Source organism: Chlamydomonas reinhardtii, chromosome 6, assembly GCF_000002595.2.
Source record: "Chlamydomonas reinhardtii strain CC-503 cw92 mt+ chromosome 6, whole genome shotgun sequence".
Classification (NCBI taxonomy): Eukaryota; Viridiplantae; Chlorophyta; class Chlorophyceae; order Chlamydomonadales; family Chlamydomonadaceae; genus Chlamydomonas; species Chlamydomonas reinhardtii.
The window spans coordinates 2631171-2655859 of NC_057009.1; the positions used below are offsets into that span (position 1 = coordinate 2631171).

Sequence of the window (24689 nt, forward strand, 5' to 3'; positions counted from 1 at the left end):
TCAGGCGATGTATACAAGCACATGGTGTATACAAGCACATGTTAACGAAGTGCTTGCGAGTGAATGCGAATGCAAGACACATGGTGTGACGCTATCTTGTTCATCCTTTTTGTCATCAGCTGAAGCAGTTCATTTCCCGGGCAGCTGTAGCCTACACGACATCTGCAATCCTGGAAGAGTGGCTGGAGAGGCCAGATAGGGCAGGGGTATAGTAGTTGTTGTTTGCCCTGCAGGTTGGGACTGAGGTACGATGAAGTACACTTGTAGTGACGTGTGTGTAGTGAGCATAGCATAGAGGCGCGTAGGCACAGGGCAGCAATGGGCCCGAGGCGCCACATAAGCGCATTCTTTTTAGATGCATTTGACAAAGAGTAAAAGAGTGGGAGTGCAATTTACATATAGCAGGCGTCCCCGCGTGCATTTGCGGGCACCTGTCGTGGAATGATGCGACAACGTCCTTTTTTAAATGCGAGCAGGTCTGAGCAACAATTGTGCAATTGAGAGAGATGTTGTGGAACGTGGCGCCTGCCGAAAAGCGGCGTGGGGCAGAGAGAGAGCAGCGCTGATGGCTGCGCTGTAAACAACCAGTCGGCGTCCTTTCCAACAAGTCGGCCACGCAAAGATGTGTCCTTTTCCCGTTCAGCGCTACTGAGACAACCAGGAAGTCCGACCAGCGCGCCGAGTGAACTTCCCGTATTATGCGCACTGCGTCGGAGTTATTACTGCGTCTTTAGACGGGTCCGGGGGACACATGCGTATTGACAAGGCGCTGCACAGCACGTGTTGCGTCTCGCTCCTGCCAAGTGCAAACCCTGCATCGCGGCAGTGCAGCACCTACTGCGTAACACTGACAACATCAAGCCCGCCCAAGAACTCAGGGGCCCGTCACTCGCGCCACAACATCACGCCCGCCGCCGCCAGCCAGACCACCGCCGCCGCCCGCACGCTCCGCCACCACCACCACCACCACCACCCTCCTGCCAAGCCGCCACCGCCACCACACCACCAGCCCATCGCGCCCACCGCCGCCACCATCGCCGCCGCCACATGCGCCGCCGCCCGAGCCGCCGCCCGCAACTGCTCCAGCCGTACCACGCCGGGATCCAGGCCGCAGAACCAGTCGAACCGCCTGCAGTACAGCCGGCACAGCCGCACCAGGCCGCCGCCCAGGACACCGCCCTCGGGGGCTGTAGCAGCAGCAGCAGCCGCAGTAGCAGCAGCTGCCGCAGTAGCAGTAGCACTAGCAGTGGCTGCAGCAGTAGCAGCTGGTGCTGTCGCGCGGTTGCCGGCTGTGGCTCTCGCGTCAGGGGCCGCCGACGACGGCGACAGAGCACTGCGGCCGTCGCGGCTAACACCACCTCCGGGGTACACCACCTCCCTCGCGCACTCATGCTCCTCCTGCTTCCTGCACTGCTCCTCCTTCCCGCCCCAGCCGCCGCCGTCTGCCACACCCGTCCAGGGGCTGCCCGCCGCGGCCGCCGCCGCGGCCAATGCCTCCGCCTCCGCCTGCGGCGGCGGCGACGGCACCCGCAGCGCCTGCAGCCCCAGTGCGCGGCAGGCGTGTCCGTACAGCCGCCCGCCCTCGCTGACGTTACGCAGCAGGGCGGCGAGCACGGCGGCGTGCAGGCGCAGGCGCAGGCTGGGGCAGGGATGGCGGGCCAGGCGGGCCTGTGCGGGGCGGTGTGTGTGTGTGTGTGTGTGTGTGTGTGTGTGTGTGCGTGTGTCTGTGTCCGTGTGTGTTAAAAAACGAAACGAAAGCCCGCCCAATGACGCGACGGAGTTACTTACCGATACCCACCATTTTACCGAGCGTCGCGTGACTGTCGTGACCCAGGTAGTCATACTTACCCGCGATAAGCCTGGAACCCCACGGGCGACCATTCGGCCTGACCCCGCGATGCACCTGTATGCGTCCATGCTCCGCACCCTGGGCGCGCTAAACAACGTTTACCCAGCACGCCTAATTCCCAGATTCCCGCCCGCTGGTCGTAGTCGAGCTCACCTATAGGCAAAAGTGGAAGCATGGGCATAGGGCGGCAGCGAGGAAGTGTCACGGGCATGTGAATGGCAACGGCGACAAGAGAGGCGGCGTGCAGCAGACAAGCTAAGTATCACGCGTCCCAAATCCCGCCCACTAAGTACAATAACGCTATGAAAAGAGAGCGAGTTAGCGGTGGCACTGCGACTAAACGGGGTCAAGGCTGCATGGGGGACGTGGCGGGCGGCGGTTGCAGCGTTTCCAGACGTGTCAGGCTGGTGTGTGCGTGTGACGTGTGTGCGCCGTGGGCTGGCGGGAGCTGGCCTCCCGCTCCCCACTCCACGGCGGCACCGAGGCTAGGCACGCTCGCGGCCGCAATGGCCGCGGCGGCTGTTCGTGACGAGCCCCCCACCCCCCAGAATCCAGTTACCCCCCTGATAGTGAACACGCGCCGCGACGTGTCGCGGGTGCATGGTAGTGCTGCGCCGTACGCCTCGGCGACCTGGCCGTATTCCGTGACGAGGTCCGCCGTCCGCCAGAGCCATCAGGTGGTCGCCGAAGGTGACCGAGCGGTACCGATGGGCATATCGCGCATGCATCGCGGGCACCGGACGGGGTCCCGGACCTGTGACGCGGGCTTAAGAGGCAAATAGCGTGGTGCTGGTACCGCGACCAGCGGGAACAGGGCGACGAAGGTGTTGAGCTCGTCGTCGCCCAGTCCGCCAGGTCGCCCAAACTACCCCAGCTCCGCGCACCCGGCCCATTTGAAAGGTACAGTACAGTTTAGCAAAAGCAATACCCGGGGGCTTAAAAGCCCTCAGCCCAAAGGCCCGCCCATAGGTCCCTCATTGGAAAAGCGAGCCCCAGCCAGAAGCGCCAAGACCCGTCCTGACTTCCTGAAGCCCTGATGGCCCCTGACGATCCACAGATGACACAGGTAGTGCCCTTGTGTTAAAAAACGAAACGAAAGCCCGCCCAATGACGCGACGGAGTTACTTACCGATACCCACCATTTTACCGAGCGTCGCGTGACTGTCGTGACCCAGGTAGTCATACTTACCCGCGATAAGCCTGGAACCCCACGGGCGACCATTCGGCCTGACCCCGCGATGCACCTGTATGCGTCCATGCTCCGCACCCTGGGCGCGCTAAACAACGTTTACCCAGCACGCCTAATTCCCAGATTCCCGCCCGCTGGTCGTAGTCGAGCTCACCTATAGGCAAAAGTGGAAGCATGGGCATAGGGCGGCAGCGAGGAAGTGTCACGGGCATGTGAATGGCAACGGCGACAAGAGAGGCGGCGTGCAGCAGACAAGCTAAGTATCACGCGTCCCAAATCCCGCCCACTAAGTACAATAACGCTATGAAAAGAGAGCGAGTTAGCGGTGGCACTGCGACTAAACGGGGTCAAGGCTGCATGGGGGACGTGGCGGGCGGCGGTTGCAGCGTTTCCAGACGTGTCAGGCTGGTGTGTGCGTGTGTGTGTGTGTGTGTGTGTGTGTGTGTGTGTGAGGAGTGTGAAGGGGGTACGGCACAACTAATCATGGTTCACCACAGCAGTACAAGGCGACTGCAGGCACACTTGCTACACATGGTTATTCGCACATACACACACTCACTCACACACGCACGCACACACGCACCGGGTTAAGGCAGTGCCGCACCAGCTCCAACAGCAACTCCGACACAACCATCGCACCAGCCGCCACCACTGCCGCCGCCGCCATCCGCCGCGCGACCGCCACCGCTGCCGCTAGCACCCACAGCGCAGCAGTCGCGGCACCGCCACCGCCGCCACTCGCACCGCCGCCGCCGCCGCCACCGCCCAGCAGCTGCTGCAGCCGGGGCAGTAGCAGCACGGGCAGCTGCAGCGCCGCCGCCGCCGCCAGGGCGGCGGCTGCAGCCGCCGCCAGCAGTAGCATCAGCTCGGAGGGGTTGGGTGCGGCGCAGTAGGTGAGGTGGGGATACATCTCGATAAGCTGTCCATCGCCCACGGCCCATTTGGCGAAGCGCAAGACGTGGGGGCGACCGTTGTTCCACAGCGGGTGTCGGCACGCCGCCTGCGTTAGTGATCAGGTTTGGGGGTGGGGCACACCAGAGGGGCGGAGGGCAGATGCCGGGGGGGGGCAGAGTTGTGCATAGGGGGGCGGGTATGGGTGCAGACGGAGGCATGGATGAATGGGCGTGGGCGAGAATCGGGTGGGCAGCGGGGGCGGAGGGCGTTGACAGGTCGGTGCGGGTGCGTACGCAACGCGGTACGTGGACTAGCCACACAGGGTGCCGCATGTTGCAAGCCGTGATGTGCAGGATCAGGTTGTGCCGCAACCTACAGGCAAATGCACACGCAAACTCCCACACTCGGACACGCACACACGCTCACGCACACACGCCCTCTCGCTCCTGCCGCCGCCCACCTCGGGCACCGCCAGCATGCCGCCGCCGCCGCCGCCGCACGCGCGCAGGCAGAAGTCAATATCTTCGCCGCCGCCGGTGCGCGGGAAGCGCGGGTCGAAGCGGTGGTGTGTGTTGCGCACCGCCATATTGGCAGTGACGCACCAAGGCAGCTGCGTGTGTGGGAGGGGGCAGACAGGGGATTGTGTTTACCAGGAGTGCAGAGTGCGAAGCACAGATGCCAAAGCCACAACCCCAAGCCGATGCAGATCAACAAGCAAGGAGGCCGTGCATGTCACGGCGTGCCAGGGCGTGTGTGTCAGGGCGTGTGTGCCAGGGCGTGTGTGCCAGGGCGTGCGGACTCACCCACACGGTGCCGTCGGGCCGCCTCCCCACCAGGCCACTGGCGGGCGCCCCCCAGAAGAAGGCCACGTCGCTCATGTGCACGGCGTGGGCCCAGGCGCTGCCGGCGGCGGGAAGCCGCGTGGGGCCCACGAAGCCCAGAGCCTGCGTGCATGTGCGTGTGTTTGTGTGTGTGTGTGTGTGCGTGCGTGTGTGCGTTGGGGTGGGTGGGTGATCAGGTGGGCGGGAGGGTGAGGGCAAAGATTGGTACCGAGAAGTGTAGCGAGGTAGACAGCAGGCGGGGAGCAGGGGGCGGGAACCATTCATTCAACCCTCATCACTGCCGCCACCACCACAGCCACCACCAGCAGCACCGCTGCTGCGAAGCACACACAACGCCCTGCTGCTCACAAGCACGCACCTGCTTGTTCCGGGCCGCCGCCCGCACGTACGCCTCCACCAGCCCCGGCCCCGGCACCACATCGTCATCCAGCAGCACCTGCATGGCCAGAAGTGCGTGTTCCACCGTACATATACTCTATCAATAATATGATGTAACACAACAATATAATGTAACGATGTCATGCATGTAGACAGGATCAAGCAGCTGATGGCGAGGGTTGGGCTGCAAGGTACGGAAGCCAGCAACTGGTTAGGGTCACACACACACACACACACACACACACACACACACACACACACACACGCACACACACGCACACACACGCACACGCACGCACCAGCAGCTGCGCCAGACTCTCGTCCATCATGCGGTTGCGGGTGCGGGAGGCGCCCAGGTTGGCCTCGTTGTACCTGTGTGTGTGTGTGTGTGTGTGTTTGTGTGTGTGTGTGTTAAAGAGCACAAGGAAAACGTTGCGCAAAGTGTGTGTGTGTGTGTGTGTGTGTGTGTGTGTGTGTGCGGTAGTTTAGTGTAGTGGGAGCGTGGGGTGGAGTGGGCAGGGTGTGGCAGGGTGTGTGCCCGTGTTCCTAGTAGGTCGTATGTGCAGCAGGTGCAGGTGGGCATTGCATCTGCAGGCTCCCAACTTCCCCCTCGCCGGCTACACACACACACACACACACACACTCGCGCGCGCGCATCCCCCACGCGCCCACCCACCGCAGCCGCATGCGACCCAGATGCTCGTCCCGCAGCGCATCCAGCTCCGCCCGGCCGCCGCCGCCCCCGCCGCCAGGGCCGCCGCCGCCATCGGCGCCACTGACGGGCGCCGCCGCCAGCAGGGGCTGCGGCGTGTCCACGATTACTCCGAATCGCACATCCACACCGCTGCCCGGCGACACCCTACTGGGCGAGCAGGAAGCGTAGTGCACAGGAATCGTAGGAATGAGCCAGGAGCGCTCAGTATGTGATGTGTGGTGTGTGGCGGCGAGGAACGAGACACACACATATACGACCGAGGGAGCGAGGGCAGCACAGGCAGCAGGCGACCACTACCTCACACGCACGAGCGCTCCCTTCCATTTCCCACCCAACCTCACTAGTCCCTCTATCAAACCAAGATCACGCTAGCGCTCTCGCCCCCACCAGGCACCCCACGCAGGCACCCCCACCTGCTGCACTGCTCCACGATTGTCCTCAGCTCGGAGCCGCGGCCGCGGCCACACGGCACCAGCACATCCACCGAGGTCACCGGGGCCAGGCCCCAGGCCGCAGCACCCACTGCCGTCCACTCCTCCAAAGCCTGTGCACGGCAGGCAGGCAGGCAGGCAGGGCCCCGTTCTCTTACTCAAAGACAGGTCGCAGACTTTCGCAGACCAACACACACACGCACACGCGTGACCACGGCTACCGTCCTCACGCCCGTCCCTCATCCAACCCCCGCCCCACCACCATCCACCACAACATACACAACCATACTCTCCATCCTGCCCAGCCCCCAGCCCCCAGCCCCCAGCCCCCAGCCCCCAGCCCCCAGCCCCCAGCCCCCAGCCCCCAGCCCCCAGCCCCCAGCCCCCAGCCCCCAGCCCCCAGCCCCCAGCCCCCAGCCCCCAGCCCCCAACCCCCAGCCCCAGCCCCCCAACCTCCCAACCCCGCCTCACCGCCAGCACGGCCTGCAGCGGCGCATACACGCGCCTGTACCTGGGCGGCACGTAGGCGGCGCCCGCGTCCGGCAGCTGGATGCCGCCCGTGGCGTTGGCCACCCGCACCCGCCGCTCCAGTGCCATGCCGCCCAGGCGCCGGTACAGCTCGGACAGGAAGGGGTCGGCCACTGTTATGTGGGGTGGGGAGTTGTGGGGGGCAGGGGAGTTGTGGGGGGCGGGAGAGCGGGAGGGAGGGGGCAGGGGACGGGTGCAGCGGAGAGGTGCAGGGAAAAGGGAGGGGAGAGGGGGAAGGGAGGGGAGAGGGGGAAGGGGAGGGGAGGGGGTCGAGGGGGCGGGGAGAGGGGGGGTTACATTCATGATTAATTAAGAAGTGAAGTCGTAGTCGTAGGGGGGTGGGCGGGGGAAGGGGGAAGGGGGCGAGTTGGGGAAAGAAACATGGTGAGAGAGGAAGCGACCCAACGAGAATGCCCGGCGCACAGGAGTCGTGCGGCAGCTGGCACAATGCGCATACACACATGTGGATGGTGCCCGCTTGCCAGAAGGACGGAGGCCGCACACGTGCTCGCTCCTCCACTTGCTGCCTACTCACTCTGGTTGACGAACAGCCGCTCCGGGAAAAGCCGCCCGCCAAAGGCCGCCAGGTGCGGCGCCGCGTGCAGCACGGGGAAGGAGGGGTAGCCGGGGTCGGCGACGTCCAGCAGCAGCAGGCAGCGCAGCGGCGGGCCCGGTGCTGGTGCTGGTGCTGGTGGGGGTGGGGCTGGTGGTGATGCTGTTGGTGTTGGTGCTGGTGGTGGCTGTGTTGATGTGGAGCAGGTGCCGGGAGAAGCAGGTGCAGGAGCAGGTGCTGCAGGGGCAGGGGCAGCGGGTGCCGCAAGAGGTGGAGGTGGCGGGTTGGGACATGGCGGCGGCGGGGGTGGTGGCGACGGGGGGCAGCAGGCGGCGAAGCGCTGCAGCACCAGGCGGGGCCAGCCGCGTGGCTCCACGTGCGTGTCGTCACCTGGCGGGTGGGGGGGAGAGGGCAGGGGCAGGGGCAGGGGATAGGGGGTTAGGCGAGCGCCGGCGGTGGTGAGCGAGCGCCGGCGGTGGTGAGCGAATGCGGTTTCGTAGGTGGGCCAACCAAGCATCCAAACACACACGCAGCACACGCATCCAAACACACACGCAGCACACGCACACACACACACACACACACGCGCGCGCACACACACACGCACGTGTCTCACCCAGCAGTACCACGTGTGTGGCGGCCTGCTGCTGCACAGCCTCCACTGCCAGCCGCTCCCACATCCAGCACAGCGGCGGCGCGCCGCCCGGGCCCTGAGGCACACATGGGTGCGAGAGGCCGGGGATGGAGGCCAGCAGCGGCAGCCACAATGTGGGGCAGTTAGACGGGTGGTAGTAGTAGATGGAAGCGCGCCGATGCACCGTCCCGCTCGCACGCCCCTCCCGCCCCGGCATCTGGCGTCTCGCTCGCTTCCCTTGTACCCTCCATCTACAAATGCACGCCCTCCCTCGCAAACCTCACAGCCATCCACACAAGTCGTTCCCACCGCACACACACACACACACACACACACACACACACACACACACACACACACACACACACACACACACACACGCGTGTACGCCCCCTACCCCACCTGTTGCCGCTCCAGCTCCGCGCGTGTGAACACCACCAGCCGCACGTCCAGCCCGGGGAACGCGCCCGTCAGGAAGCAGCGGCGCGTGCGGGAGGGCGGCGGCGGCGGCACGGCCTGCTGCTGCCCGGGCGCCAGCTGCTTGGAGGTGGTGTGGTTGCTGCTACTGCCGTCCGCCGCCTTGGCGGGGCCTGCTGGTGCTGGTGCTGCTACTGCTGGTGCTGGTGGTGCTACTGCTGGTGCTGCCGGCAGCTCGGCCGCCATTAGCCACGGGTCATCCTCGTCTATACCCAGGCACACGCACACGAGATCTGCCGTGACCCAGCTGCTACTACTGCTATCGCCCCCATCAGCACTGCCGCTACCGCCGCCATTGCTACTGCCGCTACTGCCAGGTCCGGTGCCCGGCGGCTCTGCTTCTGCTGCTGCTTCTGCTGCTGCCGGGTGGTCGTCTTCCAGGGAGTGCCTCAGGCGCTGCAGGCGGCGGAACAGCGCCCGCACGTCGGCGGCGTCGTGACAGCCGCGGCTGGTGACCGGGAGCAACACGGCCAGACGCATTGCTGCTGCGTGCGTGGCGGCGCGAGGACCCAATCTGGCGGCCACAGGCACACGCACGCACGCTGCGCCCCCCGCCCTCTGCAGAGCAGAGGTACACCACGTCAGTTGCGCTGTTGGGTGCCCCGGGCGGAGCTGTCGGGTGTAATGTTTGTCAATCCAAGCTCGGCGCTTGACGGGCTGTACTGCCGTGGTGACGAAGACAAGTGCGAATGCGTGACGGCACTGTTTGAGTCAGCGGGGGTGAGATTCACGGCGGGCCGGTCACGGTCACGGGCACGACAACCTTGGCGGGTCGTCACGGGCGGTTTCTTTTCGGTTGGCTTTATTGCTCTGACCGGCTAGCTAGTTTGGACCTGTGAAACCCCGCCGTTCCTTCGTTCTGTGCATGCACTGTCGCGAACATGGCAGATATGCAGGTCGCGGCGGCGCGGGAGTCCGCTACTGCCACAGCCGAGGAGCAGCAGCAGCCCCTGCTACAGCCCCAGCCGTCCTTCTCGGTGGATTGGATAACGCCGCACGCACACGTGTGGGCGGAGCACATCGTGCCACGGCTGGCGGGGCGGCCGGACGTGGCAGCGCTGGAGATCGGCTGGTGCGTCGGCTTTTTTGGGGCGTGTGGACCAGGGGTTGTGGACTGACTGTGGCGAATGAAGTAAGGCACGGATGCAAGCGCGTGCCCGTCCCCAGCGAGCGGCTCGAGGTTGGCTGGAGCGGCCAGCTCCGGAGCCATGTACGCACTGGTGCACAACAACAAGTAGCTCTGTCAATCTGAAGTGCTCCGCCTGCCCTTCCTCCCGGTCCTGTGCCCCGCCTGCACTTCCTCCCGGTCCCCAACTCCTACTAAACAGCACGCATCCCACACACACACCACGCACCACCACGCCCCCTGCCCGCAGCTGGGAGGGCTGCTCGGCGCTGTGGCTGCTGCGCCACGTGCTGACCGGGCCCGGGTCCGGCCTTGTGTGCGTGGACCCCTTCGAGCACGTGCACCCGCCCTTCGCACGCAACCGCCAGGTGCGTGCGACTGTGCGTGTGTAGCCGTGTGGCCGTGTGTGCGCGTGTGCATTGCGCGGTGAAATGCGCGATGCTGTTGTGCGCTGCCGTGTGGCCGCAGCGTTGTGTGGCATGGTGTATGGATGTGTGGATAGAGACATGGGTCGCCATCGCGAGTGCGCCGTAGCGGAATGCGTCACATACAGCAGCACACCGCGCAGCCCACGCGCCGCACGCCGCTCTGCACCGCACCGCCATCCACGCGGATGTACCCATCCACCCATCCCTTGCGCGCGCGCGCGCGCACACACACACACACACACACACACACACACACACACACACACACACACACACACACACACACACACACACACACACACACACACGTATACACGCCCCCCAAGACACCCCGGCCCCGCGCCCTCCCCCGCCCTCCATCAGGTGTTCGAGGCCAACCTGGACGCCAGCGGCGAGCGCGGCCGCGTGCGCTTCCTGCACATGCACAGCGTGGCGGCGCTGCCACTGCTGCTGGTGGAGGCGCTGCAGCTGCTGCCGCCGGCACAGCCGCAGTCGCCGTCGGCGCAGTCGCAGTCGCAGCACCTGGAGCCGCCGGCGCCCCCTGCGGCTGGTCGTGCGCGCGCCACCAACGTCAGTGCGGCGGACACCGCCACGCCCGAGGCTGCTGCTCCGGCCTCGCCGTCCAAAGCAGACGCGTCTGCACCCACGCCGCCGCTCCTTCGTGCTCCGCTGCCTCAGCAGCAGGGGCAGCCGGCGCCACAACCTCCTTCTCAGCTGGCTTTGGTTCCGCGGCCTGTGTTTGACCTGGTGTACATTGACGGCTCGCACATGCGTGCCGACGTCATCAGCGACGCCGTCATGAGCTGGCCCCTGCTCAAGGTGGGCGTGTGCGTGTCAGCGTGCGTGTGCGTGTGTTTGTGTGTGTGTGTGTGTGTGTGCGCGTGTGTGTGTATGTGTATGTGTATGTGTGTGCGTGTGTACCCTCCAACCACCCGACCCAGGGCTGGAAGCCCCCTGCCCTGTTCTGCATCTCAGTCCGAACTGACGAAGCTCACAAGGAAGGCGCCGACCCACATGACCCCTCCCTCCCTCCTTCCCTCCCTCCCTCCTTCCCTCCCTCCCCAGGTGGGCGGGCTGCTGGTGTTTGACGACTACGCCTGGCCCGACTACGCCGACAACCCCGCCTGCCACCCCCGCCAGGCCGTGGACGCCTTCCTGCAACTGTACGGGCACCAGCTGCACGTGCTGAGCGTGGGATACCAAGTCATGGTGCAGCGCACGAGCGCCGCCTAGGGTTAGAGCAGCAATGCCGGCCGGACCCGCTTGGGAGAGTGCTAGAGTGTTGGATTGGGTAGAGGGAATGGTGATGAAGTTGGGGCATCGTGGGTTGAGGAGGAGGTTGGGAGATTGGATTTGAAGTGGATGGGACGCCACGGCGCAGGCAGGCAGTGACGTTGCCGGGAGTCACGGACGCGGGGCGGGGCCAGCTCTTGTGCAAAGCAGGATTGAGTACGGCAGGGGGCTGGTGGCGGCGTGTAGGTGGGGTTATCTGGCGTAGCAATAAAGCGCGGCAAGGGCGGCCGGGCTCGGTGCTAGTGGCTGCGGTGCAGCCGCGACAGGGCGTGCTCTAGCACCACTGCGGGTCTTCAATCTGGGTCCGTGCGCGCGTGGTCTGGAAGAATTGCGACTGAGAGTACCGTACACGCCGAGTGATATGGACCGGAATAGCTTCGGCGTCGTCCCCCACTCTCCCCCCTGGTGAGGAATGCGCGTCAGCAAACTTCCAGCCAGCCAGCAACTCGTCGGTACAGTAACTCCGGCGTTAGCCCAGCCGCGCACTCTTGCCCTGCCTCTGCCAACTGTTTGCCATTTGTTGGGTATGGGAATTAGCTGCGCCCTAAGGGACTTTGCCAACCTGCCTTGCCACTGTCCCATCACACACTCTCCCCCCCTGGTCCGCCGCCCGCACCTCCCCGACGCGCCGCGTGCCCCAATGCTTCGCCCTCCAGATAGCCCTATAGGCTATAGCCCACTGCCCAGCCGCACCTCCGCCGGCTATGTGCTGCGCGCCCAGGATCAGACCCCGGACAGCGCCAAGAGGGAGGGCGTGGAACAAAACCCTGGTCTGGCGTCCACTGGTCCATGGGTCCGGCACCTGCTCTGCCGAGTTGACCGTATTTGGCTTTGCCATATCGCTATGTGTCCAGCGTGCGTCGTTTATGTAAGGGTGCCAGCTATTAAGCGGGTCTGGCCGCGAAATGCCAAAGTTTGGTTTGTGCCAGCGCTCTAGAATTTGAGCTGAAGTAGGCTGGAGGCCTTGGGAATAGTGCGTCAAGGCGACCTAGAAGCTTCGAAGAAGGGTAGCGGCGGGGTAGGCTGGGCCTGGCCGCAACGTTGGGCGCGGGAGGCCCGGAGCCGGGCCTCGCTCGCGCTCGAGTCCAATGCAACAATTGAAAATCATAAGTTGCATGTCTATTGTTTCCTTGCGTGGATTTCAAGCTTTGAAGCGAAAAACGGGAGACTTACTTGAGGCTCCATGCACTCGCGTTTCGATTTAGGGGCCCGCGTCTACACTCATCGAGGCTTCATTCTGCTGTAGTCGTTAAAGCCACACGGTAACTTGTCTATACCAGTACTTTTGCGAGTTACCCCTGTGACACTTTGTCGCTTCTTGAATCTTACTCCTCCCAGAGCCAGTTGCTCTAGGACCCCGCACAAATGGCTGATGCCAGCACGTCCGCGGACGCTAGGTGGGCAGCAATGCATTTTGCTGGTAACGGTCCGAAGCGACGCGACTCTAGATCTGACAAACAACCCCATGTCCCGCGCGCAGCAAGAAGGATGCCAACAAGAAGGACTTCAGCACGGCCATTATGGACCGTAAGAAGAGCCCCAACCGCCTCATTGTGGAGGAGGCGGTGAACGACGACAACTCGGTGGTCGCCCTGCACCCTAAGACCATGGAGAAGCTGCAGCTGTTCCGCGGCGACACGGTGCTCCTGAAGGTCAGCACAGGCGCTCGCAGTGCTGCCAGGTGGATTATGGCTAACTAGGATTCCTCGCTTTGGCACCGCAGGGCAAGAAGCGGAAGGACACGGTGTGCATCGTGCTGTCGGATGACACGGTTGATGAGAACAAGATCCGTATGAACAAGGTTGTTCGCAAGAACCTTCGTGTGCGCCTGGCGGACATCGTGTCCGTGCACCAGGTGCGGACGTGGCGCGCGCGGGGCAGCCTCTTGGGTGGTGGAGTACTGGAGTTACGCTGGGGGTCTGGCCGTGTGGCTCCTGTTTGCTGCTGCGCGTGAACTGACACGCCCCACCGCGTCGCTCTCGCCTTTGCATCCTCCAAACACCCCGCGCCGCCTTCTAACACCCCCTCCTCCTGCACCACTCCGGCAACACCACTCTGCATCACCAACACAGTGCACCGACGTCAAGTACGGCAAGCGCATCCACGTGCTGCCCATCGACGACACCATTGAGGGCATCAGCGGCAACCTTTTTGACGCCTACCTGAAGCCCTACTTCCTGGAGGCCTACCGCCCCGTGCGCAAGGTGTGCGGGCTTGGCTAGCCTGGCTAGCGTGGGCGCCTGGGATCGGGAGCGGGCGCTTGGACCTGGCTGGCCTGGTTGGCGTTTCTTGTTCCTCAAATGGCGGTTACGGCGCCCAGTGCAACAGCGGTTGCACCGAGGCACCCCGTGCGCGGTACCTGTGAAGCACCACTTGAGGCCACCTTCATTCAAACCTCACCATGCCATGCCATGCGCCCTCCCCTCCTCCCTCACCTCCTGCCTCCTCCCATCTCTTCTCCGCCTTCACGGCACCAGGGCGACACCTTCCTGGCCCGCGGCGGCATGCGCAGCGTGGAGTTCAAGGTGGTGGAGACCGACCCCGCCGAGTACTGCATTGTGGCGCCCGACACCGAGATCTTCTGCGAGGGCGAGCCCATCAAGCGCGAGGACGAGGAGAAGCTGGACGAGGTGCGGCGGCGGGGCGGTGTAGGGAAACCAATACGCGCTGGACAGTGTCCATGTGGGTGTGCGGGATAATGGGAGGGTGGGGTTGGTTGGGGTGGGGGATGTGGGTTGGGGTTGGTGAGGAGGGGCGCGCAGGCGGAGGAACGGGGCGAGCGGGGGGTGGGGGTTGGCGGTGCGGGAGACGGGCAGAAGAGGTAGCGGCGTGGACCCCTCCCGGGCGTGGAGGGCAGGGCAGGGAAACCGCAGCAGAAGAAAGCTGCTGGATGGACGTGGGGCGAGGGGATGACAAGGGCTGCAGCATTCTGAACAAGCGCCAGGGCTTGAGGAGGACCAAGGCACTGGGCACAGGGGGTACATGCCGCGAGTGGGGTCGGCGGAGGTCGGCTGTGGGTTCGAGTTGTTCACAGTCAAACCATCAGCTGGGGTAAAGCCGCAAAGGCATCTGGCGGCAGATCTCGGACGGATTGCACTGTGCACCAGCCCCTGGACCCCTGCTCCAGACGGCGGCGCGTGTCCCCCCGCCCTTCCCACGCCCGCCTCCACACCTAACCCTACGCTACGCCACCTCACCACACACACACACACACACGCACTACACGTACGCAGGTGGGCTACGACGACATTGGCGGTGTGCGCAAGCAGCTGGCCCAGATCCGTGAGCTGGTGGAGCTGCCGCTGCGCCACCCGCAGCTGTTCAAGACCATTGGTGTCAAGCCGCCCAAGGGCATCCTGCTGTACGGTGCGTGGAGGCGGGGGCCGCGGGCTTGGGGCGCGAGGGGAAGAGGAGGGGCGGGGTGGGGTGGGGTTGGGGCCAGGGTTGATGTGGAGACACCGGTGGCGGGTGCCGGTGTGCCGGTGTGCCGGGTGAACAGCGGCTGCCCTGGACGTGACATGGGTTGCCGGCCACACAATCCATGATCATGGCGGGCTCATCAAGTCGCCGTCTTCCCCTACGCCCGCCAACCACAGGCCCGCCCGGCAGTGGCAAGACGCTGATTGCCCGTGCCGTGGCCAATGAGACGGGCGCCTTCTTCGTGGTGGTCAACGGCCCGGAGATCATGTCCAAGCTGGCGGGAGAGTCGGAGAGCAACCTGCGCAAGGTGCGGGGCGGGGCAGGCGGTAGGGGGACAGGCGGGGCTGAGAGCAGGTGGCGGGTGATGGCCGGAGGAAGGGAGCGGACCTGGAGGGGCTTGATGGGGGAGAACAGTCGTTGCCACACCCGTAAACAAACGGGGGGCTGGGCGGCGGAGGGTAGGTACTTCCTGGAACGGTCCCTGGAGCGGGGAGAAGCTGGTAGAAACTTTAGTAGGAAGGGGGGGCGGAAGCAGGGCCGCAGGTCGCTGGCGACGACGTCTGTTATGTCTGATGAGGCGCGGCTGCGGGAGCCGAAACGGGAGGTATGATTGGAACAATGCCATTGGGTGGCATGTGATGGACACGCGGCGCTGGCGCCTGAGCTACGGAGCTTACAGCCGGTGCCGGTCCCCCGGGCGTTTTCTCTCGCCGCGTGTGAGCGCAGGTGTTCCAGGAGGCTGAGAAGAACGCGCCCTCCATCATCTTCATCGATGAGGTGGACTCCATCGCGCCCAAGCGTGAGAAGACCCAGGTGCGGCATGGTCATGTGCCGGTTTGCGAGCTCGGCGCTTGCGAGCGTGGGGGTTGGGGTCTATGTGGTGCCCTGGACGACAAGCAGGGGCTGTGGGTGCGGTTGCGGAGGGTTTGAGCTGGATAGTGGCGACGCAGACGACGGCGATACCTTGAAGCATGGCATGGGTATGGCATGGGCAGACGAAGCGCCAGACAGCAAAGTGGAGACGGGCCACCGGATGAACTCGGCTGCCTCCTAACCTCCGGCTCCTTTCCCAACTCTCCTTCCCTTCCAACCTGCGCTCTCGCACACGCGCAGGGTGAGGTGGAGCGCCGCATCGTGTCGCAGCTGCTGACGCTGATGGACGGCCTGAAGAGCCGCGCGCACGTGATCGTGATCGCCGCCACCAACCGCCCCAACTCCATCGACCCCGCGCTGCGCCGCTTCGGCCGCTTCGACCGCGAGATTGACATCGGCGTGCCGGATGAGACCGGCCGCCTGGAGGTCATGCGGTGAGTGCTGCGACACGTGACACGCGGATGGGGACGAGGATGGGGACGCGGACAGGAAGGGGTGACGCGGATGGGGGCAGGGGGCAGCGTGCTGCGTGTGACACTGGGGCGGCTGCATGTCTTGTCTGCAGGGGCGCTACGACACATGGTCTGGTTGGGCCCGGGTGTCAATGGGCCAACAGCCATCCTCTCTTTAACTCTCCGTGTCTATCACCCTTCTATCCACCCTCCACGCCCCACCCGGCCCCCACCGCCCTATCACTTCCTTTACCAATCATGAATGTAACCCCAACCCGACCCCGCACACAGCATCCACACCAAGAACATGAAGCTGGACGAGGACGTGAACCTGGAGGCCATCAGCCGCGACACGCACGGCTACGTGGGCGCCGACCTTGCGGCGCTGTGCACGGAGGCGGCGCTGCAGTGCATCCGCGAGAAGATGGACGTGATTGACCTGGAGGACGAGCAGATTGACGCCGAGGTGCTCAACAGCATGGCGGTCACGCAGGTGCGTGTGGGGTGTGGGGGAGGAGGAGCCGAGGAGGGGTTGGGGATGGGAGGAGGGGAGGAGGGGCTGGGGGTTGGGCAGTTGTGGGGGGCTGCTGGGGTGGGCAGATGGAGTTGAGGCGCCGGCGGGCGGGGGTGATGCAACCGGGGGGTACTGGGATGAAAGGAGGGAGGGAAAAGGACGGCGCAGCAAGGGGGCCAGGGGCCTGGTGGTAGTGGCGCAATTCCCCGCACGTATCAAGCAGGCCACCGCCACGCTTCTTGTTATACTTTGCGACTTGCGAACCAGTCTTGTAACATGCCCAACCCCGCACAAACGCACCCGCCCACAGGACCACTTCAAGACCGCCCTGGGCATGAGCAACCCCAGCGCGCTGCGCGAGACGGTGGTGGAGGTGCCCAACGTGAGCTGGGACGCCATCGGTGGCCTGGAGAACGTCAAGCGCGAGCTGCAGGAGCTGATCCAGTACCCGGTGGAGCACCCCGAGAAGTTTGAGAAGTTCGGCATGTCGCCCTCCAAGGGTGTGTTGTTCTACGGCCCGCCCGGCTGCGGCAAGACGCTGCTGGCCAAGGTGCGTGGTGTGGTTGTGATCGTGTTGGCGGTGGTGGTGTTTGCTCGGCTTGCTGCGTTGGCTATGGAGCAGAAGTTTGAGGATATGTGGGCCTTAGTGCGCTTGCAGTGAAGGAGGCAGAGGCACGTGGGACCCATCTGAGGCTCTCGCATATTCCCCCTCCCTCGCTGCCTCAGGCCATCGCCAACGAGTGCCAGGCCAACTTCATCTCCGTCAAGGGCCCCGAGCTGCTGACCATGTGGTTCGGCGAGTCGGAGGCCAATGTGCGTGAGATCTTCGACAAGGCCCGCGGCTCCGCGCCGTGCGTGCTCTTCTTCGACGAGTTGGACTCCATCGCGGTGCAGCGCGGCTCCTCCGCCGGCGACGCCGGCGGCGCCGCCGACCGCGTGCTGAACCAGCTGCTGACGGAGATGGACGGCATGAACAGCAAGAAGACGGTGTTCATCATCGGCGCCACCAACCGCCCCGACATCATCGACCCCGCGCTGCTGCGCCCCGGCCGCCTGGACCAGCTCATCTACATCCCGCTGCCGGACGAGGGCTCGCGCCGCCAGATCTTCAAGGTGCGTGTGTGTGTGCCGGGGTGGGGGGGTAAACGTTCATGATTAGCTTTAGAGATGGTAGACGAGGCGGGCGGCTGTGGGAGGAGGAGCAAGTATACTAGTGTCTCGGACAAACCAGGCCCAGAACCGCGCTGACAGGAATGAATTGCCTGCCACCACCGCACTGCACACACCCACAGGCCTGCCTTCGCAAGTCGCCCATCGCGCCCGACGTGGACTTCGACACGCTGGTGAAGTTCACTCACGGCTTCTCCGGCGCCGACATGACTGAGATCTGCCAGCGCGCCTGCAAGTCGGCCATTCGCGAGGACATCGAGAAGGTGCGTGCGCCAGAGCTTAACACCGCCATCGGCACGCTTTTGCGCTACGAGTTAGTTCGGTTGCAAGGGTTGAAGATATATCATGGCATGGCGTTGTCGTTCTTGCTGATGGCTGACGGTTCTGTTTTCTGCGCTCGTGTCCACAGAACATTGAGCGCGAGCGCCGGCGAGCTGAGAACCCCGACGCCATGATGGAGGACGAGCCCGACCCGGTGCCCTGCATTACCAAGGTAGGTGGCGACGATTGTTTGGGGGGTCGGGCAGCATGGAAGATAGGTGGCACAGGCGTCTTTTGGGGTGGGCAGCATGGGAGATACGTGATTTAGTTGGGCATGGACAGCAGGCACTGGGTGGCTCGCGCTCTTAATAAGCCTCCTTCCACAGCATGGGGCCTGCTATCGTGAGAACGTGTAGAATGTGACGCTGCGCACAAGCCACGGCACCCACACTGCACCTCTTTCCCATTCGCTCATCCGCCCCAGGCGCACTTCGAGGAGGCGATGAAGTACGCCCGCCGCTCCGTGAGCGACGCCGACATCCGCAAGTACCAGGCCTTTGCGCAGACGCTGCAGCAGAGCCGCGGCTTTGGAACCGACTTCCGCTTCCCCGACGGCCCCGGCGGCGCCCCCGCTGCCGCCGGCGCCGCGCCCGCCGCTGCCGCCCCCGCCTTCGCGCAAAGCGCGGCGGCCGCGGACGACGATGACCTGTACAACTAAAGCGCCACGCTTCTAACACGTGCGCAAACACGCGGGAGCGTGTTACGCATGTGTGTGGCATGATGCGCGTCTGGAGGTGACGCAGCAGTCCGTTAATGAAGGCATGCGGACGAGCGGGGGCTATTGGCCAAGGGTTCTCGAGGTGCGCACGCGCGCACCTGCATTCCGCGGCGCGCTGTGCAGCGAGCTGAGTTTGTGTTGTAGACACAGCTGCCGGGTCCCGATTGATGTGGCTGCCGGACAGGGGGGGGTCCTACGATTTGCGGGCCCAGGTCCATTGCGGAGTGTTGTTTTGACGTGACTGACCCGACTAGACGATGTGGTTATTCGTGCTGATCGTACCTGACGTGTTTGGCATTTGTTCCATGAGAGGCTCTGTCGGCCTCCTTCCGGAATCCGGATTCAGTGCGTTGTTTGTGCGTTCAAGGAGTCGCTGTGCCGGTACGCAACTAGGCATTAGAAAGAGAGTGGTGCCGTAATGGGCTCTGCATGCTGTGGGCGGATGTCGCCTTGAGCGACCGGGTCGCCTGAAAGCTTGCACTGCATTGTTGCATGCTTAGGGAAGGGGTACAGAGCCGGGGAAAGAAGAAAGGCATGAGTCGTCACGCGGGTATGGGGCGGGCTGTAGGCAGGTTGGCAACAACGTTTCTCTCTAAACTTCATCGAACTCTCTCACGTGTGGCGTGTGCATCTCCCCCGCGTGAGCGGGACGTGTGCGGTGTGGTCGTGCGCGACGGGGCCGTGTAGGGTGCCGGTAGACCAGTGCTGCGGACTGTTGCGTACGTACGCGTAGACAGGCGAGAGGGAGAGGGGTGCATTGACTCCAGCGGGGAGTGGCCGTTGCGCAGGTTGCGGTGTCACGGCTAGCATTGCGGCTCGCAACTCGTAGGACCGAGTCGCGACAAGCCTGCTACGGCTGTTGCGGCAGGAGCCGGGCGGACATGTTGCCGCAGACGGCGCCGCGGCGCTGTGGGGCAACTCCCACCGCAGCTGTGTAACACTTGGATTCCGCTCATCTCAGGAAGCCTAGGAAGCAGCAGCAGCCACACAGGCGCCATTGAAGCAGCCGCTGCTGCCACCGGCTGACATTCATGTTTCACGGTGCCGGGCAAACCTAGACGTGTGCGCGGGTGGCCTGGGGCCGAAACCTGCAGGGCACACATACACTGGCGCTTCGCTGCGAGCCCGTTGACACAAGCCTGAGCCAGCCCGCTGCCAGCCTGAGAAGAGCCGAGAAGAGTTTCACGTAAAGTCACTGTAAGGCAGCATTGATCCCTGTCTGCAGGCAGATTGAAGCATGATTCTTGAAGCGGCGACCCTCCAGCTTCAGCTGCGAAGCGCGCGAGTAGTGCGGCCCGCGCACGCGTGCCCCAACAGGACCCGCCGACCCGTTGCACGGTTATTTGCAAATCGAAACCTGAGCCCGTTGCGCTTCGCACATTTAAAGCATACAGACCGCAGCTCTGACATAACTTACAATATCAATTCACTCGCAGCGTCTCACACAACAAAAACTCTTACACCCTGTCTCCACACCTCCAACCACTTTCGCAAGCTAAACTCATGCCACTGGACCCCGCAGCTATGAAAGTCGAAGACAGCTACATGGCTGAAGCAGCGGATCAAGGGCTCGCTTGCCACGTAGAGGAGGAAAACAGTCTCGCGCCCTCAGCGATGCCATCGGTCGCGGCACCCAGGCCCGCAGCGCCACTGCCGTTGATCCCCCTGTACAATCGCAAGGTCACCGAAGCCGAATACGACACTAAGAATCGCGAGCAGGTAGGCTAGGCAGTCGTGTGCCCCCGCCCATCCACCGCCCACTGCTGTGCTGCAAGCTGTGTTTCATGTGTTTCGTGCGCACCTCTGGACGGTCGTGGGAGAAGGGCCAGACGCCTCAGTCTTCCCCGCCGCCAATCACCGAACCTCCAACAGTCCAACTCGACTCAACTCCTCACTTTCATTGTTATCATCCCCCTCCTCGCCACAGCTGGGCCCGGCGCTTGCCGAGTGCTACGTGGGCAGCGCCGCGGGTGCGCCCGGCTCCAAGGCAAAGACCCGCTACACCCTGCGCGACCCCCGCACCGGCCGGCTCCTGCCCGAGCTGCTGTACGGCGCAGCCTGCAGATACCTGATGGAGTTCCAGGCGTTCCTGGATCCCGCCGCCGCCGCGGCGGCGGCTGCAGCGGCGGCGGCTGCAGCGGCGGCGGCAGCGCCAGCTGCAGGAGCGGTCGGCGCAACAGGCGCAGCAGGAGCAGCAGTGCCGCCGGCTGCTGCTGGCGCAGCTGCAGCGGCAGCGCACATGGCTACCGGCACCGCGCCGAAAAGGCCGCCGCCGCAGCAGCATGCGACTCCAGGGCCCAAACGCGCGCGCCCGTCGTTCACGCCTGGCATCGGCGTCGGTGTCGGCGGCAGCTGCGACCCTGCAGCGGCTGCCACCCTGCCCTCAGCCAACTCAGTCGGCAGCGACACGACCCAATCGCTTGGAGCGCCGCCGGCTGCGCCCCCGCCGGTCATCATTGAGTCGCTTGGAGACCAGTGGCTGCCGCAGTCACGGTCCCAGCGGCCGTCGCCGCCACCGTCGCCGCTGCGCCGCCAGCCCTCAGCTCCGCCGTCGCCACTGCGCCAGCAGTCCTACCCGCCACCGTCGCCGCAGCGCCAGCAGCACAGCCACGCCCCGCCGGCATCCCCGCTGAGACAGCCGCAACCGCAGCCGCAGCCGCAGCCGCAGCCGCAGCCGCAGCCGCAGCCGCAGCCGCAGCCGCAGCCGCAGCCGCAGCCGCAGCCGCAGCCGCAGCCGCAGCCGCAGCCGCAGCCGCAGCCGCAGCCGCAGCCGCAGCCGCAGCCGGCGCCGCCCAAGCAGCAGCGGCAGCAGCCGGCGCAGCAGCAGCCGGCGCCTGCGGTTAAGCAGGAGTGGGAGGTGATGGAGGTGGAGGGGCCACCGGCTCCCGCGCCCGCACCTGTGCCGCTGCAGCCGCAGCCGCAACGGCAGCAGAAGCAGAAGAAGCAACCAGCCGCGCCTGCTGCTGCTGGTTGGAAGCCCATCGTCACTACAGCTATTGCCGGTGGCGCCCAGCCCCCGCCCGCGCGCAGCAGCCCAGCTGCCACCACCGCCGCCGGCATGCCGGCCTGCACCACCACCACCGCTGCCGCGGCCCGCAGGGTCGCGGAACAGCCGCCGGCGCCAAATGATACTGTCCGCCGCCAGGGCGGCGGCGGCGGCGTGCCACCGGCCTCCTCGGACTTTGCCTTTGTCACGCCGTCCGCAACTACGGCGGCGGCAGCAGCAGCCCCGGCGCCCGCCCGCACCGATGCTAGCTCCGCGCGCACAGCAGCGGCGGCCAGCCCCGCCGCCCCTTCCACGGGTAGCGGCGGCCTTGCACGCCAGCCGTCTTCGGTGGCGGCGGCGGTGCCCATGGCGACCGCCTCCACGGCACCCACGGTGGCGGCAACCCGCGCGCCATCGCCGCCACCGCCAGCAGTGGCAAATGCGGCAAGCGTGGGTCGGCACAGCGGCGGCGGCAGTGGCACTGGTGGCTTAAGCAGGCCGCAAGCAAGTGCGGCGCCCGGAGGTCTTGATAATAGCGGCGGTTCAACGGCGGTCCGCATGGGCAGTGCCGGTGGCAGCGGGAGTGGTGTTAGTGCCAACAGAGCAGCTGCCGAGGCGGCTGCGAGGCCTCAGTGGACACACACCGAGCAGCAGCAGCACCAGCAGCAGGCGCAGCAAGTGGCCCCGCGCTCGCCTCCCCGTGCTCCAGCTGGCGGCGCCGCCGGCGCCGCCGACCACTCCACGCCCTCGCTCAAGCCGCAGCGCCCGCAGCCGCAGCCGCATCCACAGCCGCAGCCGCAGCCGCAGCCGCATCCACAGCAACATCAGCAGCACACCGCGTACACACGCGCGGCGTCGCCGGCGGCCGCCGAGGCCCCCACCCCGCTGCATGCGCCGCCCTCACCCAACAGCAGCAGCAGGTGGTACCCGCCCTCCTCACCGCGTTGGTGCCCGCCGCCTTCGCCAGGCATGGAGCCGCCGTCGTCGCCACTGCGCTGGAACCCGCCGCCGTCACCGCGCACCGAGCCGCCGCCGTCACCGCGCGCCGAGCCGCCGCCCTCGCCACTGCGGCATGGCGGTGGCGGCGGCGGCGAGGAGCAGGGCGGCGGCCTGCGCCGATCGCTGTCCACGCCCACCATGTGCGGTGGTGGCAGTAGTAGTGGCGGCGCCGGCAGTAGCAGCACCCCTGGCGGCGGCGTGGTGGTGGTGCTGGACGAGTCACTGGCCTACACACGAGACCTGGGGCGGCTGCAGCAGCTGGTGGTGAGTTGGGCGTGGGGCTTCGGACAAGGGCAAGGGATGTGTGTGCACGGTATGTGTGCATGCGCGTGGGTGGAGTCACTTGCCATGCGGACGACTGCACTGCAACGCGTGTGCAATGATGATGGCGGATAGGGATGAGGGCACAGGGATAGCGCGGTTAGAAGGGAATGCAGGACTACCGGAAAGACCTTGCACGCGCTGTGATTCGTTGAGACCGCTCTGAGCAACCCCACCCCATGTATGCCCCATTGCGCCACTGCCCAGGCCTCGCTGCGGCGCGCATGCGATGACGACTGCGCCGGTGCCGGCGCAGCCTCCTCCTCTACCTCTCCCTCCACCTCCTCTTCCTCCTCCTCCTCCTCCTCCTCGCCGCCGCCCGTCTGCGTCACGGCCACCTTCCCACTGCTGGACAAGCTCGCCGCAGCCTTCCCGCACGCGCACCCGCACCTGCAGCAGCAGCAGGGCGGCGGCGGCGCTGCCGGCGGCGCTGCAGCCGGCCGCGTGCCCGCCACCATCCCCAGCGCCTCGCTCTACACCCTCCTAGACGCCCTCACGCCGCCGACCGCATACGCAGCTTCCGGCGCGGCTCCCGGTGCAGCTGCCGGTGCGGCTGCCGCTGCGGCGACCGCGGCGGCGGCGAGGCGCTGCCACGGCTCCGCCAAGGCCGCGCACGCCGCGCTGTACGACGACCTGCAGCGGCGCGGCTGCATGAAGGTTGTGGGGTCGACGGAGGTGTCACTCGCCTCCAGCCTCTTCCTCGCGTATGGGGAGCTCGCCAAGGGGCCGGCGGCGGCGGCGACGCCAGCGGCGGGCAGCAGAGGCGCTGCCGAGACCGGGAGTGGCGGCGGCAGCTGGCAGCCGCCGCCGAAGACAGTGATTGTGGTTGTGGATGACTTGGAGGGGCTGATGATTGCGGCGACGGCAGGCTCCAGGAACGGCAGCGCGGGCGGGGCCGCGGTTGTGCCGGTGGAGAGCCTGCCTGCGCACCCAGTGACCGGGGAGGCGCCGGGCCCCACCACCAAGCGCTGGACGACGGTGGTGACGCTGGCGCAGGCGGTGCGGGCGGCGGGCCCGGCCGTGGCGCGGCACGGCGGGCAGCGGGTGGTGGCGGCTCTGCGGGGGCTGGCGGCGCAGGCGGCTGTGCGGCAGTGCCTGCGTGTGGTGGCGGCGCCGGGCGCAGCGGAGCGGAATGAGCTGCGGCTGTGGTGCGAGGTGCTGGGCGCCGACGAGTAGATGGCGCTGGTTACACGCGGGACCTGCTGACGCAGCTCACTAGTGCTACCGTCACAAGCACTCATATTGATCCAGGCTTGATACTTACTTGCCTTCCTATCGCGACGGACTCCAAGGAGTCAGCGGGGCCACGTGGACCCGAACCCCATCATGTGGGCACAGATGCAGCAGGGCCGAGAAGGGTTCCTGCCAGGGGCTAGCCTTCTTTAAATGCAATGGAAGCACTGAGTGCGCTGTCAGCCAGTGTCCGTGCCGTTCCAGTCCCGGACCAAAGGAAGTATGGGGTTGAGAAACCCCGGGGCTCGTTTGTCGCAGCAGGGCGCGGCCAGCCCGGACACTCAGCGCACCATCCCCGCCAGCACTCCTACCAATCTGAGCTCTCCTTGACGCCACCACCACATG

At 65.5% G+C, this 24689-nt stretch overlaps 5 protein-coding genes across 7 annotated transcripts; 2 read left to right on the top strand and 3 right to left on the bottom strand.

Moving 5' to 3' along the window:
• Nucleotides 1–205: 205 nt before the first annotated feature.
• On the bottom strand, nucleotides 206–3351 carry CHLRE_06g269850v5 (uncharacterized protein). The gene is made up of 2 exons (XM_043062917.1): nucleotides 2431–3351; nucleotides 206–1668 (listed from the first exon to the last, which is right to left on the bottom strand). Exons 1-2 carry the CDS (start codon nucleotides 2575–2577, stop codon nucleotides 886–888), a joined length of 930 nt encoding a protein of 309 aa, XP_042923623.1. The 5' UTR covers nucleotides 2578–3351; the 3' UTR covers nucleotides 206–885.
• CHLRE_06g269865v5 (uncharacterized protein) lies at nucleotides 2226–9161 on the bottom strand. Of its 3 annotated transcripts, XM_043062918.1 has the most exons (12): nucleotides 8416–9161; nucleotides 7996–8089; nucleotides 7362–7769; nucleotides 6770–6939; nucleotides 6281–6411; nucleotides 5829–6014; nucleotides 5452–5524; nucleotides 5133–5210; nucleotides 4736–4876; nucleotides 4393–4542; nucleotides 3622–4038; nucleotides 2226–3192 (listed from the first exon to the last, which is right to left on the bottom strand). In XM_043062918.1, exons 1-12 carry the CDS (start codon nucleotides 8968–8970, stop codon nucleotides 3151–3153), a joined length of 2445 nt encoding a protein of 814 aa, XP_042923624.1. In that variant the 5' UTR covers nucleotides 8971–9161; the 3' UTR covers nucleotides 2226–3150. The 3 variants fall into 3 exon arrangements, with proteins under 3 accessions (XP_042923624.1, XP_042923625.1, XP_042923626.1); XM_043062920.1 differs by lacking the exon at nucleotides 2226–3192 and having other exon boundaries at nucleotides 3506–4038; nucleotides 5829–6011; XM_043062919.1 differs by lacking the exon at nucleotides 2226–3192 and having other exon boundaries at nucleotides 3506–4038.
• Nucleotides 9162–9615: 454 nt separating this feature from the next.
• CHLRE_06g269908v5 (uncharacterized protein) lies at nucleotides 9616–12491 on the bottom strand. The gene is made up of 2 exons (XM_043062921.1): nucleotides 12031–12491; nucleotides 9616–10854 (listed from the first exon to the last, which is right to left on the bottom strand). Exons 1-2 carry the CDS (start codon nucleotides 12126–12128, stop codon nucleotides 10755–10757), a joined length of 198 nt encoding a protein of 65 aa, XP_042923627.1. The 5' UTR covers nucleotides 12129–12491; the 3' UTR covers nucleotides 9616–10754.
• Nucleotides 12492–12585: 94 nt separating this feature from the next.
• CHLRE_06g269950v5 (uncharacterized protein) lies at nucleotides 12586–19755 on the top strand. The gene is made up of 15 exons (XM_043062922.1): nucleotides 12586–12734; nucleotides 12818–12989; nucleotides 13061–13192; nucleotides 13410–13541; nucleotides 13815–13967; nucleotides 14571–14703; nucleotides 14934–15064; nucleotides 15484–15570; nucleotides 15871–16064; nucleotides 16374–16575; nucleotides 16907–17146; nucleotides 17323–17709; nucleotides 17889–18029; nucleotides 18176–18259; nucleotides 18512–19755. The coding sequence occupies exons 1-15, from the start codon at nucleotides 12703–12705 to the stop codon at nucleotides 18743–18745; spliced, it is 2454 nt and encodes an 817-aa protein (XP_042923628.1). The 5' UTR covers nucleotides 12586–12702; the 3' UTR covers nucleotides 18746–19755.
• Nucleotides 19756–19991: 236 nt separating this feature from the next.
• Nucleotides 19992–24563, top strand: CHLRE_06g270000v5 (uncharacterized protein). Its single transcript, XM_043062923.1, has 3 exons — nucleotides 19992–20524; nucleotides 20733–23054; nucleotides 23319–24563. Exons 1-3 carry the CDS (start codon nucleotides 20420–20422, stop codon nucleotides 24285–24287), a joined length of 3396 nt encoding a protein of 1131 aa, XP_042923629.1. The 5' UTR covers nucleotides 19992–20419; the 3' UTR covers nucleotides 24288–24563.
• The last annotated feature ends 126 nt before the right edge of the window (nucleotides 24564–24689 follow it).